Source organism: Rhinatrema bivittatum, chromosome 9 (assembly GCF_901001135.1).
Source record: "Rhinatrema bivittatum chromosome 9, aRhiBiv1.1, whole genome shotgun sequence".
In the NCBI taxonomy this organism is placed as follows: Eukaryota; Metazoa; Chordata; class Amphibia; order Gymnophiona; family Rhinatrematidae; genus Rhinatrema; species Rhinatrema bivittatum.
Window position 1 is genome coordinate 227,617,959 of NC_042623.1, and position 17,442 is coordinate 227,635,400.

At 46.8% G+C, this 17,442-nt stretch overlaps 1 protein-coding gene across 1 annotated transcript in view; it reads right to left on the minus strand.

Moving 5' to 3' along the window:
- The window catches only part of LOC115099257 (probable cation-transporting ATPase 13A4), a 257,489-nt gene that overhangs the window by 25,398 nt on the left and 214,649 nt on the right, over window positions 1-17,442 (minus strand). The window contains exons 25-28 of the mRNA XM_029616766.1: window positions 16,049-16,121; window positions 6,419-6,593; window positions 5,842-6,038; window positions 2,835-2,923 (exon numbers count right to left, since the gene is read on the minus strand). Coding sequence (XP_029472626.1) covers window positions 2,835-2,923; window positions 5,842-6,038; window positions 6,419-6,593; window positions 16,049-16,121 — 534 coding nt within the window. The remainder of the gene's footprint in view (window positions 1-2,834; window positions 2,924-5,841; window positions 6,039-6,418; window positions 6,594-16,048; window positions 16,122-17,442) is intronic.

A 17,442-nucleotide genomic window follows, 5' to 3' on the forward strand; every position in this document is an offset into this window, starting at 1 on the left:
GGACTGGCTCCTGGACTGAGAACGAGGTGCTTGGTAGCGAGTCCTGTAAGGGTTGAAGCGCTGAGAGCTTCTACCTCTGGATAGCCTAGAAAAATGGCGCTGGCTCCTCCTTGACCTGTCTTCTGGTAGACGGGGTAATGGAGAGGCGCCCCACTTATTAGCCAGTTTCTCGAGGTCGCTGCCGAACAGGAGGGATCCCTTAAAGGGCATTCTTGTGAGGCGTGTCTTGGAGGAGGAGTCGGCCAACCAATTTCGTAGCCAGAGCTGTCTCCTGGCTGCCACTGAGGATGACACTCCCTTGGCTGCCGTACGGACTAGGTCGGAGGCTGCGTCAGTGAGGAATGAGAGAGCTGATTCCATTTCTTCTCCCAGGGTGTTGTTCCTAAGGAACTGGCAAGTACGCTGGTCTGGGACTGGCCCTGGCCTGGAACTCCCAGGGCCTCCTCACATTGAGCACATAGGGAGTCTGCTTCCTCGCTCTGTGTGGCTCTGAGGTTGCATGCTGAGCAGAGGCCTAGAGCTCTTATGCCTGATTCTGGAGGTGCCGGCGCTGCGGACGCATGAGCTCTCCTACACTCCATCTCGTCTGTTATCTCTATGCGATGCGCTCCCAGCCGGAGTATGCGCCTTGTAATGTGCGCGAAAGATGTGCGCCTACTAATGTGCGCGTATCACCGTGCGCCTATCAATGTGCGCCTATCAACGTGGGCTTAGCAGCGTGCGCCTATCAACGTGGGCTTAGCAGCGTGCACCTATCAACGTGCGCCTATCAAATTGCGCTTAGCAGCGTGCGCATAGCAACGTGCGCCTATCAACGTGGGCTTAGCAGCGTGCGCCTATCAACCCGGGCTTAGCAACGTGTGCCCATCAACATGCGCCTATCAACGCGGGCTTAGCAACGTGTGCCCATCAACGTGCGCCTAGCAACGTGGGCTTAGCAGCGTGCGCCTATCAACGTGGGCTTAGCAACGTGTGCTCATCAACGTGTGCCTATCAAGGTGTCTTCGATGTGTGCCTCTATCCAATATGCGCCCAATTATTTTCGGGCGCCCAACATATGCGCCCGTCGCCTGCGCGCTCAGTCTGGCCTGAGCACTAGAGCGAGGCGACGAACCAGGGAAATGGTGATGGCGAGCAGGCAGGTAAGATGGCGACCTCCTTGGCGGGCTGCCACGTAGGCAGACCCCGCTAATCCTCGCTTCCTCGGAGACCCACAAGTAAAGATGTACGCCTTACCTTGTCTTCTGCGCTTCCCGGCTGCGACCCGGGAAGCGCAGTCTCCGGCTGCGGGGGGAGAGGGTGATTACCGTCACCGCCACGCTCGAGGAAGTGCACCTGCTGCCTCTAGGCTGCGCCCGAACTCGTCTCGCTCGGGGGCCAAGTCCGCACCGGGACCGAGGCTGCCTCTGTGCCGCGCCCGAGCCCTTCTCACTCGGGTGCTAGGTCCCTGCCGCGAATCGGCCACCGGACCAAGGCTCTTACCTCCGAGGGACCACGGAAATCACCTCGGGAAACTCAACTGGGGGAGGGACCGAATGGTATCACCGCAGGAGTGCGGGGCTCGTCTTCAGGAAGGATTCTTCTATGGATTTTAGTCGTTAGAATTTGGAAAAACGCTCAGCGAGCATGAGGTAGCTCCAAACTGCTTTGGAGACGGAAATTACTGAGTTGCTGCACTTCCTGCAGGGGTATATGTACTACGTGCTGATGTCAGATCCGTCTCCAACTGCTAGCACGAGCACACTATACCCATTTGTTCTGAGTCCATCTGCTACACACTAGGAAAGCTGGGTTTAGGCATAATTGGAGGCAGGCAGTGGTCAAGGCAGGCAGCGTTCAGACATGTTCGTGAATCAGGCAGTGGTCAGTGGCAGGCAGAGTTCAAGCAAAGTTGAGAGTCAGGCAGTGGTCGATGGTCAGGCTAAATCGAGAGTCAAGCAGACTGAAGTCAAAACCAGAGATCCATCCAAGAGAAGATGGGATGGATAGGCAGGCAGGGAGGCGAGGAACAGCACAGGCAGGCAGACGGTGACACAGAGGACAGAGAACTGAAGACTGACCACAAGACGAGAACTGATGAGGAACTGAAGACTGACCACAGGATGAAGACAAGGACTAGAAGCTGAAGGAATGAAGACCAGGACCACAGGAACAAAGACCAGGAACACACTGAGGCAACTTGCTCTACTACTGTAGAGGACCTATTGCCGAGGCATTGGAGGGATGTCTGCAGTGGCCTTATATAGGCCAGGGATTGTGATGTCATTGGAGGGCACCTGCCGGGTTTTCCTGCTGCTGGCCTTATAAGAATAGGGGCGACAGGTGCGCACGTGCCCTAGAGGAATTGGGACTGGCCTCTGTCAGCGGCGTCCTGTCGCAAAGATCTCTGGCGGCATCCTGCCATGTTGCGGAATGGTGAACCACCACACTGGAAGATGGGGCAGTCTGGCAGCTTCCTGACATGAGGGAGAAGGCCCAGCCTGAAGGGCAAGTTTGGCGATTCGTGGCAGGAGCCTGCAAATCACCAAACGCAGTAGTATGCAGCAGGTAGATTTACATGCACTGTCTTCATCGTATTCTTATCTCTCTCATGCACATTCATTGTGAATATCCTGAAAATCCTCCAAGGGAGGGTTGTAAACTCTGCTGTAGGGTTTCTCTATATAACTTCCCTATGGCACTCACAGAAAGAAGTGCTCTTACACATGGAACATATTATACCTCTACTCAACTCCAAAATATGCCCTTTTTTAAGGGGACACATTTATATAGTAATAAATCCTAAGAGGGTCTTTACACTTACAAACAGTACAGGGTAATGCACGTGTACTTACATCCATTGACTTATATAAATTCTGAATGTCAGCAAATATAAAGAAGATACAGATTCCAAGCTGTACTGCCAACGACAGCACAAAGATGTCTGAAAAAGATAAAATGTATTGTAGTGAAAGGCACTGCATCAGAAGAAAAGCAGAAGTTGCAAGTGATTACCATAATGAAGCAAATGGCATCGGGTTAGCTGCTCTCAGTGGGGCATTCTGCCCTATCAACGGTCAGTTAGTACATGGAAAGAATGTGGAAATGACAGACAAAAAAGTCTTGCAACACCCCCATTCCTCCCTCCATACACACACACACACACATCAAAATGTGCCGTTACTTCTTCATGCCAGGGGTGGGCAAACATTTTTGTGCTGGGGCCACATTACAAGTTGTCGACTGCAAGGAGGGCCAGGCGGGCGAGAGGTAGGAGGTCCCCTGTGGAGTTCCTCGACATAACAACCAAACCCCAAGCACTTGCTGCAAGCATTTCAGTATACAGCAGGCTTATGCACAATCCTTATTAGCACCTTAGGAGCCCCTTCAAGCATGGATCCTAGCCTCTAACAAAAATCCGCAAGACTTTCAACCCAAGAGGTACAAAAGATGTTTTTTCGACTATCACACTACTTCCATCTCACTCACAAATTTAGAACACAGACAGACCCTCACCGAATAAGAATAAAAAGGCCATAAAGCATAAATAGAAATGTGCAGACAAAACAATGAACTGGAAACCACTAAAAGCCAGATTCGTTTGCAGGGCAATAATGCAAAAACAGAAATAACACCATTCCTCATAAAACAAAATCAAGAAATATAAATCATCAAGCATAACAGTGCGTAAATCATATAAAGAAAAAGAAAATATTTCAAAAGCAGATGAAGAATACAACATACAACAATTAAGAAGAATAAGGATAAAAATAATTAAACGTTTCCCAAAAATCTATTCAATATGTCAAATCAGCAGTCATATCAAACACCCAATAATTAAAATTAATAAGGATAAAAATTCCCTCTCTCCATACGTACAAAATTTTGATTTCCAGTTACCTTGAGATTGGATTATTGGAGGGGAGGTAGAGAGAACACTTTCTCCATTCTCTCTCATATATCAAAAACGTAGATAATGTTAGAAGAATGAGTGACAAGTAATGAGAGAAGTAAAGAGTATTAAGACAACTCACTGATATGTGAAGGTTATTGAAATGGAACTTATGTATCACAAACTACTGTCCTCGACCTCTAGTTAACACGTTTTAGATGTTGTGCTGACCTATAATATGAATGTTGCTTTTGTAAACAGTTGTGATCTTCTTTAGGAACAACGTTATATAAAACACCTAAATAAATAAATAAGACACATACATACACTCACACTCATTAATCCTTCTACCTTCTCATTTTCCTCTTCTACTTTCTCCCTCCCCTTCCCTCTCTCATCTTTCAGTCATTCACCCCTTCTCTCCCCTCTAAGTCACTCACATTCCCATTCATTCCCCTCACTTCCACTAATCCTCTTCCCTTCCATCTGTCATTCACCCCTCACTCTCATCCCTCAATCACCCTCCTTCCTACTCACTCCCTTCCTCTCACTCACTCTCCCTCCTTCCCATTCAATGCCTTCTCACTCACTCCCCCTCCTTCCTGCTCACTCTTCCCACTCAATGCCTTCTCAATCACTCCCCCTCCTTCCTGCTCACTCTTCCCACTCACACTCCCTTCCGTCACTCTCCTTTCCTACTCAGTCATGCTCCCTCCTTCCCACTCATGCCCTTCCCACTCAGTCATGCTCCCTCCCTTATTCCCAATCATTCCTTTCCCATTCAGTCATGATCCTTCCTTCTTACTCAGTCAGGCTCTCTCCTTCCCACTCACTCAATTCCTACTCAGTCAGGCTCTCTCCTTCCCACTCACTCCATTCCTACTCAGTCAGGCTCTCTCCTCACTCACTCCCTTTCTGCCCAGTCACACACCCTCTCACTCCCCTCATTTACTCTCTTCCCTATTACACACCCTCTTCTTCCCCCCATTCAATCCCTTCCCTTCTCCCCTCTCTCAGGCAAGCTCCACTCTCACCTTCATCCCTTTCCCTTCCCAATGCAACAAGTGACTCATCCTTCCTGCCTGGGTTCTCGTCATGTTTATCCTGCCTACTGGGTGCTGGAAGGCCACTGGCAGGTCAACTTCGGGCCCACCACAGTACAGGGCCTCTTCTTGCTGACAGGGCATGGGAATCCCAATAGTATTTCACACACAGGACAGCAGAGCCTCTTCTTGCTGGCAAGGAATGGGAACCTGGCCAGCGAGCTATGCCGTGGTGCTGTTCTTCTTCTTGCTGGTGGGGGTTGGGAACCCCACCAGCATATCACTAATTGCCAGATCATAATTCCATGTGCTGCAAGGCAGCCATGTCCTCTTTCTGCTAGCAGGGTTGGGAACCTTGCCAGATCATAATTCCATATGCTGTGAGGCAGATGGGTTCTCTTCCTGCTGGCAAATGTGGGAACCCTGCCAGTGCGCCATTCAGGGCCCAATGTTGCACGGGCCACACATAATGTAAATTTCAAATAGATAGGTGGGCTGGAAGAAAGCTGATGATCAGCCAGATTTGCCTTACCGGGCTGTAGTTTGCCCTTCTCTGAGGTATCTGAAGCTTATGAGTCTTGGTACATCCCATAGGGCCCTGCTTGCAAAACAACCCTTCATACAAAATCTTATAATCTAGGGGTGTGCAGGCAAAAAGCATTGTTTCGTTATCATTTCATTTAATTTTTTTCTGTCACATTCCAGTTTTTTCTGTTTCATTTTTTTTTGTTTTAGCATACACAAATACATTTATTGCACATTAAAGCTTAGAAACAAAACATAATTTAGTTGTTTTTTTTCCTGTCCTTTCATTTTGAAAACGACACCAAACAACAAATATTTATGTTTTCAAAATGAAAGCACATCCCTAATCATCATTTATATGACTATGCTATAGCAAAGCAAATAAAGATATGGCTTACTTACAATTGGTATACACAGGCTGCCTGAAGGGTTTGCCCTTGGAGAACACAAAAGCTACTAAAATGCAATTGATGGTGCTTAGAAGCCATACTGTGGTGTTTTCATAGCTTTTATAGCCAGAGTTCTCCAGAGTTGCATTTTCCGTGCCATTTTCACCCAAGCTGGTATTCAAAAGGCTTTTATTCACTGGATTACATGCACTGAAAGAGAACCGGAAGTATTTTTTTGAATGTATTAATTCAGTCTTAATTAGGGATGGGCCTACCATTTAGGATTGAATCCAAATTTTACCCAGATTGTCAATCTGGAAGATTACAGTTAAACAGAGTCAGGCTGTAAAGCAGATTGGATAAGGCCATATCATTCTTGTTTCGGCTTGAGTCTCCATATTTCTCTGGTTCAGATTGAAATTAGGCCTACATGAGTTCAATGACCTTACTAAATCTGAGTCAACTATTTACATATCCAGACCAAGACAGCGAAGGTTTGTCCATCTCCGGTCTCCACACTCCAGTCTCGATTAAGCATTGCAGTAATACTGTATGAGGCCTGGTCAAACTGCACCAGCGAGCGCCTTTACCTGTAAATATCACTGTTACTGTACCAGGGCTGCTGCTGGACAAGAAGAAAACCACAAACTTGCATGATTAGACTGAAGAGAATATTAAGAACCACCGATAGCAGCAAAGGGGGCGAAATCAGCTGTCCTGGTGGCCGGTATGAAGCCAGCTTTGGATAGGCATGGTTCAAACTCACTGCAAAAGATGAGAAGCAAGATTTCTCAGTGTCCATATTTTTTTTAAAACAAATGTAATCATGTAATATAAAGGGGTTAATTTTGTGACTGCCTGCTTTCCAGATTTTGCATTTTCAGTGGGAAAGTATGTGCGGCCTTTCCTTTCCAAAATGATCTCATCAAAACTATCCACACACATTTATACTCTCTAATATGTGCAAATGGTTTCATTGGGAAAAATTAGCCACATATTTTTGAAAACATAGAAGTATCCACATAAGTGAAAACTACTTCCCAACTCTGACTCCCAGGAACATCTCTGCTCACTGCAGTAAACTTACGCACATACAAACCATACGCAAGTAAATTTAGCTGCGTATTGGGAGAGCAGTTTTGTAAAAAGCACTATTAAATTTGCAGAAAAGGATTTGAAAATCATCCTCTACCTGTATATAGAATCCTTTTATCTAACAGTATGCTATAGGGTCAATCCAAAGTCTATATGTTACTTATTTCACAAATTGTATTTTAAGGAAAATTATTCAAGATAAATTCTTTGCTGTTAAGCTGATAATTATTAGCACAAGCTGTAAACTCTTCTCAATACAATGATAACAAGAAAATTATTCCTTACCTGCTAATTTTCGTTCCTGTAGTACCATGGATCATTCCAGACTGTGGTTATGTTCCCTGTCCAGCAGATGGAGTTAGAACCAAAAATTCCCAGGGGAGGACCTATATAGCCACGCCTCCCTCGCCTCAATCCTCAGTAACTGGACTAGCAAAGCCAAGACGAGAAGAGACAGAACCAGAGGAATCAATTAATCTAAAAAATATAGAGAAAAAATAACAGCTGTAAGTGACAGCAACTAACTTGTACTCAAAAAACTGTAACTGAGAACTTGCAAACAGCACTGTGTTCAAAGACACAGCTCGCAATAACTAGAGATACAGAGTGAAAATATTGTGAAGACAGGAAAGCAGGGATGGCCCACAAAGAACCCCCAAAACCAGGGAGGGGTCTGGAATGATCCATGGTACTACAGGAACGAAAATTAGCAGGTAAGGAATAATTTTCTTTTCCCTGTACATACCAGGATCATTCCAGACTGTGGGATGTACCAAAGCTTCCCCATCATGGGTGGGTCGCGGACAGCCCTGCCCGTATGACCCTGTCTCCAAGCTGACCGTGAGACGGCGCGCGAATGTCTAGACGATAATGTCTTGCGAAAGTGTGGAGAGACTTCCATGTGGCCGCCCTACAGATTTCCTGAGAAGAAACTGCAGAACTTTCCGCCCACGACGTCGCTTGAGCGCGGAGAGAATGCGCCTTAACAGCTAAAGGTGGAGACTTACCCACTCTGATGTATGCAGCTATAATCGCTCCTTTCAGCCAGCGAGCGATTGATTGTTTGGATGCCATGCAACCCTTCCTGGGTCCCGACCAAAGGACAAACAAATGATCGGAGAGTTGAAATTCATTAGTGACCTCCAAATAATGTATCAAAGAACGTCGGACATCCAACCGACGCAGGTCAGAAGAATCAGAGGATAAAAATGACGGAAGCTCTATCGATTGGTTGAGATGGAAAATCGAGACCACCTTCGGCAGAAAAGATGGAACTGTCCGCAGGGATACTCCCCCTGGCGTGAAACGAAGGTATGGCTCCCTACATGATAGAGCTTGTAGTTCAGAGATCCGACGTGCTGAGCTGATCGCCACCAGGAAGATGGTCTTAAGGGTGACATCCTTGAGTGTGGCCGAAGTCAGAGGCTCAAAAGGCGGTGCACATAGAGTACCAAATTGAGATTCCAAGAAGGACAAGGTGGTCTAATTGGAGGCTTCAAGTGTTTTACCCCCTTTAGAAAAACGTAGGATATCTGGATGTGAGGCCAGAAGCTCCCTGTCATTACTACGTAGGAAGGCTCCCAACGCCGCCACCTGCACACGAAGAGAATTATAGGCAAGGCCCAAATCCAGACCAGCCTGTAGGAAGGAAAGCACATGTGTCACCGAGGCCTGCGTTGGTAGAATCGATTTTGACTCGCACCATTCCTCAAAAATCTTCCATACTCTGACATAAGTAACCGACGTGGATGTCTTCCTAGCTTTCAGGAGCGTGGAGATGACAGATTCTGGATATCCGCGCCGTCTCAATTGACACCTCTCAAAAGCCAAGCCGCAAGACAGAAGCAATCTGCCTCCTTGAAAAATATTGGTCCTTGGCGAAGAAGACGTGGCAGATGACTGAGCCGAAGAGGGCCGTCTACTGCCAGATTGAGAAGATCTGCAAACCATGGTCGACGAGGCCACTCTGGTGCAACTAGGATCACCGGACCTTGATGCGTCTCTATCCGTCGGATAACCTTGCCCACTAGAGGCCACGGAGGAAAGACATACAGGAGACACTGTCGAGGCCAGGGAAGAACCAGCTCGTCGACTCCTTCCGCGCCGCACTCTCGCCTGCGGCTGAAGAACCGGGCGGCCTTTGCATTTGTCGCGGTTGCCATTAGATCCACATGGGGTCTCCCCCAACGCTGTACTATCCTTCGCATTGCGTCCTCCGAGAGTTCCCACTCTCCGGGATCCAGGTGTTGTCGACTGAGAAAATCTGCCTGAACGTTGTCCACGCCCGCTATGTGCAAAGCCGCTAGCCGCTGTAAGTGTAGCTCCGCCCATGTCATCAACTCGTCGGTCTCCAACGAGACTAGATGGCTTCTGGTGCCCCCCTGGCGATTGATGTACGACACTGTGGTTGCATTGTCCGAAAGAATCCGAACCGCTCGACTGCGTACCAGTAGGTAGAACCCCTGCAGCGCTAGACGGACTGCTCTGGTCTCCAGCCGATTGATGGGCCAAGTGGACTGTTCCATCGTCCATCGGCCTTGGAGAGACCTGTCCTGACAGACCGCCCCCCAGTCGGTGAGACTGGCATCCGTGGTGACGACCACCCAATCCGGGTTCTGTAGAGACACTCCCTCTGCTAATTGTTGAGGGTCCAGCCACCACTGTAAGCTGAGCAAGACAACATCCGGGATGGGCAGTACTGCTTGAAATTCTCTCGACACTGGGTTCCATCGCGAAAGCAGAGAACTCTGGAGAGGCCTGAGATGAGCGAAGGCCCACGGAACCAAATCTATTGTTGAGGCCATGGTTCCCAGTACCTGGAGATAATCCCACGCCGTGGGAGCAACTAGTGCCATGAACCGTGTTACCTGAGCACGCAGAGCCCGAGCTCTGTCCGGGTGCAGAAATACCTTGGCTCGGCTGGTGTCGAAGTGTGCTCCCAGAAAATCCAGCGATTGGGACGGTATCAGTTTGCTCTTTGAGAAATTGACGATCCATCCCAGAGACTGAAGAAGCTGTACTACCCTGTCTACAGCACGGTAACCCTGCGTCCTCGACTTCGCCCGAATGAGCCAGTCGTCTAGATAAGGATGTACAAGGATACCCTCCTTGCGGAGCGCCGCCGCCACCACTACCATGATCTTGGTGAAGACACGCGGAGCCGTCGCCAGACCAAAAGGGAGAGCACGAAACTGAAAATGCTGTCCCAAAATCTTGAAGCGTAAGAAGCGCTGATGATGGTGATGGATCGGGATGTGAAGGTATGCCTCTGTAAGGTCCAAAGAGGCCAAGAATTCTCCCGGATGCACGGCTGCTAACACTGAATGGAGCGTTTCCATACGAAAACGAGGAACTCTGAGACACTTGTTGACCGTCTTGAGATCTAGGATAGGTCGAAAAGTGCCCTCTTTCTTGGGAACCACGAAGTAGATTGAATAATGACCTTTTCCCAGTTCGGAGGCCGCTACCGGTACTATCGCCCCCAGCTGTAGCAGTCGATCAACAGTCTGCCGGACTGCTAATTGTTTGAGACGGGAACCGCAAGGAGAAAACAGAAAACGATCTCGGGGTTCGTGTACAAAATCTAATACGTAGCCTTGTCTTAAGATGTCCAGCACCCATTGATCTGACGTAATTTGGGCCTACTCCTTGTAAAAGAGAGTAAGGCGACCCCCCAGGTGGGGGATCCCCTCTTGGGTCCTTCTGGCATCATTGTGAAGCCTTCGAGGAAGGACCTGCCCCTTGAGTATCCTTATCGTGGCGGCGCCCTCGAAAGGACCGGTTCCAGGTGTGTGATCGTGTAGAAGGAGCCCGAGGTGTCTGCTGTCTAGTAGGACGCGACCTCCGTTGATTCCGGTACCTATTTCTGGAGGAATAAAAAGATCTAGAAGAACGTGGACGATCTTCTGGTAGCTTGTGCACCGCATTCTCATTAAGCTGTGTCAAGCAGGCCAGTTTGGGGGGAGGGGGACCCCAAATTCCAAGATTCGGATCCCTGCTCTGTAAAAATGCCTTGTGCATTAAAACAATGAATTCTGGCGAAAAAGCGGGAAGTGCTGATGAGGGGCCCCCCGAGACGTCGTCCCCTTGCCTGCCCTGGTCTGTTGCGCTCCGAAACTCCATACTGTTAGAGGAAACCTGGAGAGGAGCGTCGACGTCCTCCTCAGAGAGAGCTGCCTCCGAGTCAGCTGAGAAAATGGCCGCCGTTCCTGCGCTGAGGGGAAACGGGGCATGCCGCTTCCTGCCAGCGCGGTCCGACTCTCCTCCAAGCTGCCTACCAGGTAAGCCATACTCCCCCTCAGGAAAAGCTGAAGAAAATCCCTCTGAGGTCTGCTGAAGCCCGTGCCGAGCTCCGGAGCCATTCGGCGATTTTTGCATCGCGGCGGGAGGGAGAGGGAGGGGCGGCTGCGGTGCGCGGCAACAACTGAAGCGGCGAATTAATAAAACTCTTCGGCCTCCGGACCCCTCACCGTCCCCAAGAGACCGTCGGGGAAAAACGTCGACCCGACGGTGAGCAGCTCCGGGGAATGGGTCGTCGCAGAGCTGCAGGGCGGGAACTCCAATCACTCCCTGAAAGGGAGGAGGGGAAAAGGAAAACTCCGGGGATAGGGGGAGCGGTCGGCACTACAGACTTTCACCCCTCATAAATTCCTGTTCCTACCAACGACTGTAAATGAAATAAAAATAACACTTACCACACTCTAGCCAGGCAAGGAAGAGGAAAAAACAAAGAGATAGGAAGAGAGAAATAAAGTGACAGGCAAAAAACACAGCCTGTCAGCAAGTTCCTGACTGGAAAACAGTGTCTCTCTTTGAATGGAGTGGTCCTGTCAGAACACTACAGAACCTATCCCTTAGAAGAAAAACCTTTATCTAATATTATTTAATTGATTCCTCAAAGAGAAAATACAACTAGAAAAGTGCTGGGGACCACCGTGTCCCCTGCTCAATCTGCTGGAGTTTATTTATTTATTTATTTATTTATTTATTTATTTATTTAAATTCTTTTAATATACCGATGCTCAAGACCAAGTCCTATCGTACCGGTTTACAGTAAACTAGGGGGGAACCAGTTAACAGAGCAAACAAAAGTTACATTATAACAGGGAATGTGGAACTAGGCTGTAAGAGAAAGATAGTTTAAACAAATTCTAACTGGAGAGAAGGGCAAAAGCAGGAGAGGGTGCTTACATTATAAGAGTTATGAAGTTAGAACTATACTGAGGATTGAGTTATGGAGTTAGAACTATACTGAGGATTGAGGCGAGGGAGGCGTGGCTATATAGGTCCTCCCCTGGGAATTTTTGGTTCTAACTCCATCTGCTGGACAGGGAACATAACCACAGTCTGGAATGATCCTGGTACGTACAGGGAACTAGGGATACCCTTAGGTTTGCCAGTAAATTAACATGCCCCTTTTTAGACATGACAAGGTCTGTATTCAGAGGCATTAGCCGGAAAACTCAAATGTTATCCGGCTAAATGAATATTTGGACACTTATCCAGCTAAATTTTAGCTGGCTTGCTTATTATCCTGGTAAACTGAGCCGGGCTTAGCAGAGTTCAAGGGGTGTATTGGGGAGGAGTTACGATAGCCAGATAACTTATCTGGCTAACTCCAATATTCAGAGGATAACATTTTGTATTCATTTGTGGTATTCTGACATCAAAGGCACATCAGGTCAAATACTTAATAATTTAAAAAAAAAATCAGAGGTGAGAGGTATCTATACGCATTCTCCAAAACTCTCAGTTCAATGACAACTCCACTAGAAATAAATGAAGCTGCTCATAGCTATTGCTAATCTTATGGAGTTTCTTAGGGTTTTATGTGCTTGACCGTAGTCTGCAAACAGATTCCTTAATATAAGATTTCTTATAGCCGCATACGTTCTAGTGATGTGCTATTGCAAGATATTTCTAATCAAGACTTGCAAGATCATTCTATTTTAAGTACATGAAATGCACAGATAATCTGTCTCCATACACACGTATTGATAAACCTCTCCATTGGTTTAAAGCCTCAGACATGGTCCTTGTCATTTTTCTATTTCTCTTTATGTCAGCTTCCGGTTTAACACCAACCGTGTCACACATTTTGTGTGCTGCTCCTCAATGCCACCTTTGCATCCACTGCACTATCCTGTTGTGTCTATCCATTTCCATTTTTTTGTTTCTTGTTGTACGGTAGAAAGTGAGAAAGAAAGAATACAGAACACAAGAGCTCTCAGTGCCATGCAGTGACATTTATAGCAGGGGATTCAGTTTTGCTCCCTCAGTCCCCTCTCCCCTCCCACATGCACTGCCTGTTCGCCCTCCCCCCGCCCCCCCAGTCTACAACAGTCTCGCTCCCTCAACTCCCTCTCCCCCCTAGATTCAAAAGACACATAGAACCCATAAGGCATTAGGCCTGTTGTAACATGTAAGGAGTGTGGGCTTGGCCCTCAGAAAGCCATGAATAATCAATTAAAATATACTAAACCTCCCATACCAAAAACAGCACTGACTGCCAGCACTCAGACAGTAACAACTCTACCTATGAAAAGGCAACATTGCAAATATTACATCCGGCTCTAAAACGCCAATATACCTCCTATTTAGAAAACAAAACATGCCAGGCTGCCTAAAATACATGTATTTTTTTTATTTTACAGGTATCTAAAAATATTGTACAAAAGCTTTTAAAACTACATAAATCCCTTCTTCAGATGTCAGATCAGAGACATTCACATCTAAAGATGGGTCGTATATTGTCTCAGTATCTTACATACAGGCCTTTTGGATAATACTTACATAGCTCTAATAAAAATTAGCACAACCTCCCAAGCATACAGTTTACCCCAAGAGCAAATCTGCCATTTCAACACAACACTAACTTCCAGGAAAGAGTAGCATTGCAAATATTACATCAGGCGCTAAAAGACCAATAAACCTCCTATTGAAAGCAAAACAAGTTGGATTGCTATAGACTCCTAGAAACTATTAACTAGCAGAATCACTCATCTGGATCACACATACAGTACACAGACAGACCCTTAGCAAAGGCAAAATAAGAGACCAACAAACAACAATATAAAGAAATATAAAACATCAATCATAAAAGTAAAGCCACACTAATACAAAGAATAAATATTTAAAAACTAATGAACAGAACATCCAGAAATTAAAACCTTATAAAAATGTTTATAAAATTTCCCAAAATACCAATATAATATTTCAAAACAGCAGACATATCAAAAAACATTCAATAATGAAACTAAGGATTTTTAAAATCTCCCTCTCTTCATACCTGAGATGTTTCCATTTCCAGCCACTCAGATTGTTGTGGATTGGGTGATGGAGAATTGTACAAACTTTATCCTCTCACTCACACACTCACAGGCTCGCACTCTCTCACACACATCCACCTATACACAAGCTCTCCTCCATATACAAACACACGCATTGGCTCTCACTCACCCACACTGGCTTTTACCCACCCACCCACACACATGCACAGGCTCTCACCTACCCACCCAAATACACACACACACAAGACAGTTATCCACCCACTCCCACACACTGGAAGTCACACATACACACACACACAGGCTCTCACCCCTCCCACACACACAGGCTATCACCCACCCACCCCTCCCCACACATGCACCAATCTCTTTCTCTCTCTCTCTCTCACACACACACACACACACAGGATCTCACCCACAGACATGCACCCAAGCTCTCACCCACCCAATCCAGGTAGTCATACACACACACACACACACACACACACACAGGCAATCACCCATTCACATAGTCACATATACACACACACAGGCTCTCACCCCCCACAAACAAAAGCAGTCTCACACAAACAAGTAACCAACACAAGCTGTCACCCCCCACCCCCACATCCTTGCACTCACACACAACCACACAGTATCCGCCCACAAACAAACACACAGGCTCTCATCCACCCACACGGGCAGTCACATATACACATGCACCCCCAACCCCACAGGTTCTCACCCATCCATCCACAGGCATCCTCCCACACAGGCTGTCTCCCCTCCACACACACACATAATCACCACCCACCCACACACTGAAGCAGTCTCCCACCCACACACATACACACCCAGACACACACACATACCCACACACACACACATAGGGCCTGGGCCTCTTCTTCAGCTGCCAGTGGGATGGGGTCTTCTGGCTGCCATCATGTCCTCCTTCTCATTGGTCGCCAGTGGGATTGGTTCCACTGGTGGCCACTGCATCCTTCTCCTTTCTTCAGCCACCGGACAGGCTTCGCAGTGGCCTGCTGAGTTATGGGGTAGACAGCAGTAGAAGTCGCGTTTATTCAAACGTCATCTCCTGCTGTCATGGGGTAGTCTCATGGTAAGAGCTGCGAGACCAGCCCCGTGGCAGCAGAAGATGACATTTGGATAAACGTGACTCCCGCTGCCCATGGGGTGGGGGGTGTAGTGGGTGTGATGCCATTGATCGGATCGGGCAGGGGTTTGGTTTATCCCTGCCTGATCTGATGTATAAATTTTGGATAGCACTTGCTACCCTGTAGCGATGCTTATGGGCTGAATCCTTGAAGGCCACTGAGAGCTCTATTCATAGCTTTCTTCATTGATGGTCTATAACCAGCCACTAGGCATAATCACAAGAGTAGTACATTTCTCATCCCACCACTAGGAGCAATATTTCAGTAGCACTGCCAGCCCCAGCAATGCAATAAAGTAAAATATAAAGCCCAAGTCAGGAAGCACACCCAGACATCTCACTTGGTAGCGAAGATTACATGTAGGGCATCACATGAGGGTGGCCTCACTTTACTGTATGTTGCAGGGTCTGCCACTTCTCATCTCAAGACTCATCCCCAAGACCCAACTGAAAACATTTCTTGCATTAAGATTTTTATTTAACTGTTCTCTCAAACCTTCCCTCTCCCAAACTCTTCCTTTGGTTGCTGCCTCCAAGTCTTTATGCAGTCTCATGTATGCGTTCTTCAAGTGGTATGTTCACTAACCCCTTTCAGTACAAGGTAATGCACCTCTTGTGTGAATGTGTGGGCCTATGTTAAAATATAACAAAAATAATGAGGGTTATAATAATATAAAGTTGCTTACTTGTTATACCAATTACTGTGGTAATAGCCAGATCCTGGAACAAAAACTGGTAATTTCCAAACGAGTTTAATTGCTGGGGGAGGGGGAAATAAAGTGCAAATTAGATTTCACCAAAGCTGAGTTCATCAACAATCAACCTGAGATGCTCTTATACTGTATGTTATTAGGTGCTTGTTGCCACCACTTATTGTAGCGGTCTGTACTGCACGTGAGGTTTCCAAAACAGATTCAGTATTCTGAGGATATCACAGATGGAGGTCATTTAATAAAAGCATTTTTTTTTTTAAGTGGGACTGTTGTCAAGAATTAAATGCAGATGATCAAACTATGGAGATTTACATTCTTGTAGTATCTCCTGGTCACATGCACAAAAATAGGGAAGTCCCTTTGTAAAGGGTGGGCTTTTCTTGGTCCTATGGGTAAATTCATAATCAAAATGCCTTTTTGCCTTGAAACTTAAATTTCCTGGGTCATTTTGGAACTGCCCAGCTCTCCTCACCTTGAGCAAATATGAGACGTGGCTCATATTTGCTCAAGTTACCCAGGGACACAAGCAAGCAGAGGTTATTTTGTGATCCTCTGACACTTGGCAGCAATCTTAGTTCTTAGCCATTACATGAGTTCCCAGTTCACAAGCTACCTCTTCCTGGGTCCAGCTGGCAAGTGTAGTTATTATCCTCGAGAGACAGGAGTGGGAGTGCATGAGTGTCTGTGAGTCATGTTTTCAGGGAAGCATGAACTGAGTCTTCTACATCATGTAATGTCCTCATTGTGTTTACTCCATTCCTGTACCCATCTACTGACTTTGAAGAATGCCACAATAGTGCCTAATGACCTACAAGTGCAATTAGTGAGGAGACATTCACCCTCTTTCTTTTTTTACACACAGTGCAGACTTTCTGCCATTGACTCCTGCCAAACAGACTAATATTGAGCAAGCCAATGAGCAGACAAGTTATCCAGCTATAGTTTGCTGGATAGCGTGTCCCAGATACTCAGCGGGATAAACGCCCCACTGAATATGCTCCACTAAAGTTATCCGGCTACATGTAGCCGAATAAATTTACAACCTAACTGGCTATGACTGAATATAACTGGTTGGGTTTAAAAGTTATCTGGCCATGTGTGGCTGGGTAATTTGCCACTTATTAGATTGTAAGCTCTATTGTGTAGGTACTGTCTTTTTGTATGTTTGTACAGTGCTGCGTATGTCATGTAACGCTATAGAAATGTTAAGTAGTAGTAGTAGCAGTTAACTGGTTATGATGAAAAAATGTCCAGTTAAATGGCAGTACAAGGGAGGCAAAACCAAAACAACTTTGCTGCAGTCAGGGTAATGCTAGAAGCTCCGGGAGCAGGTAAGGCAATACCTCATTCTTGACTAGGGTTTGACA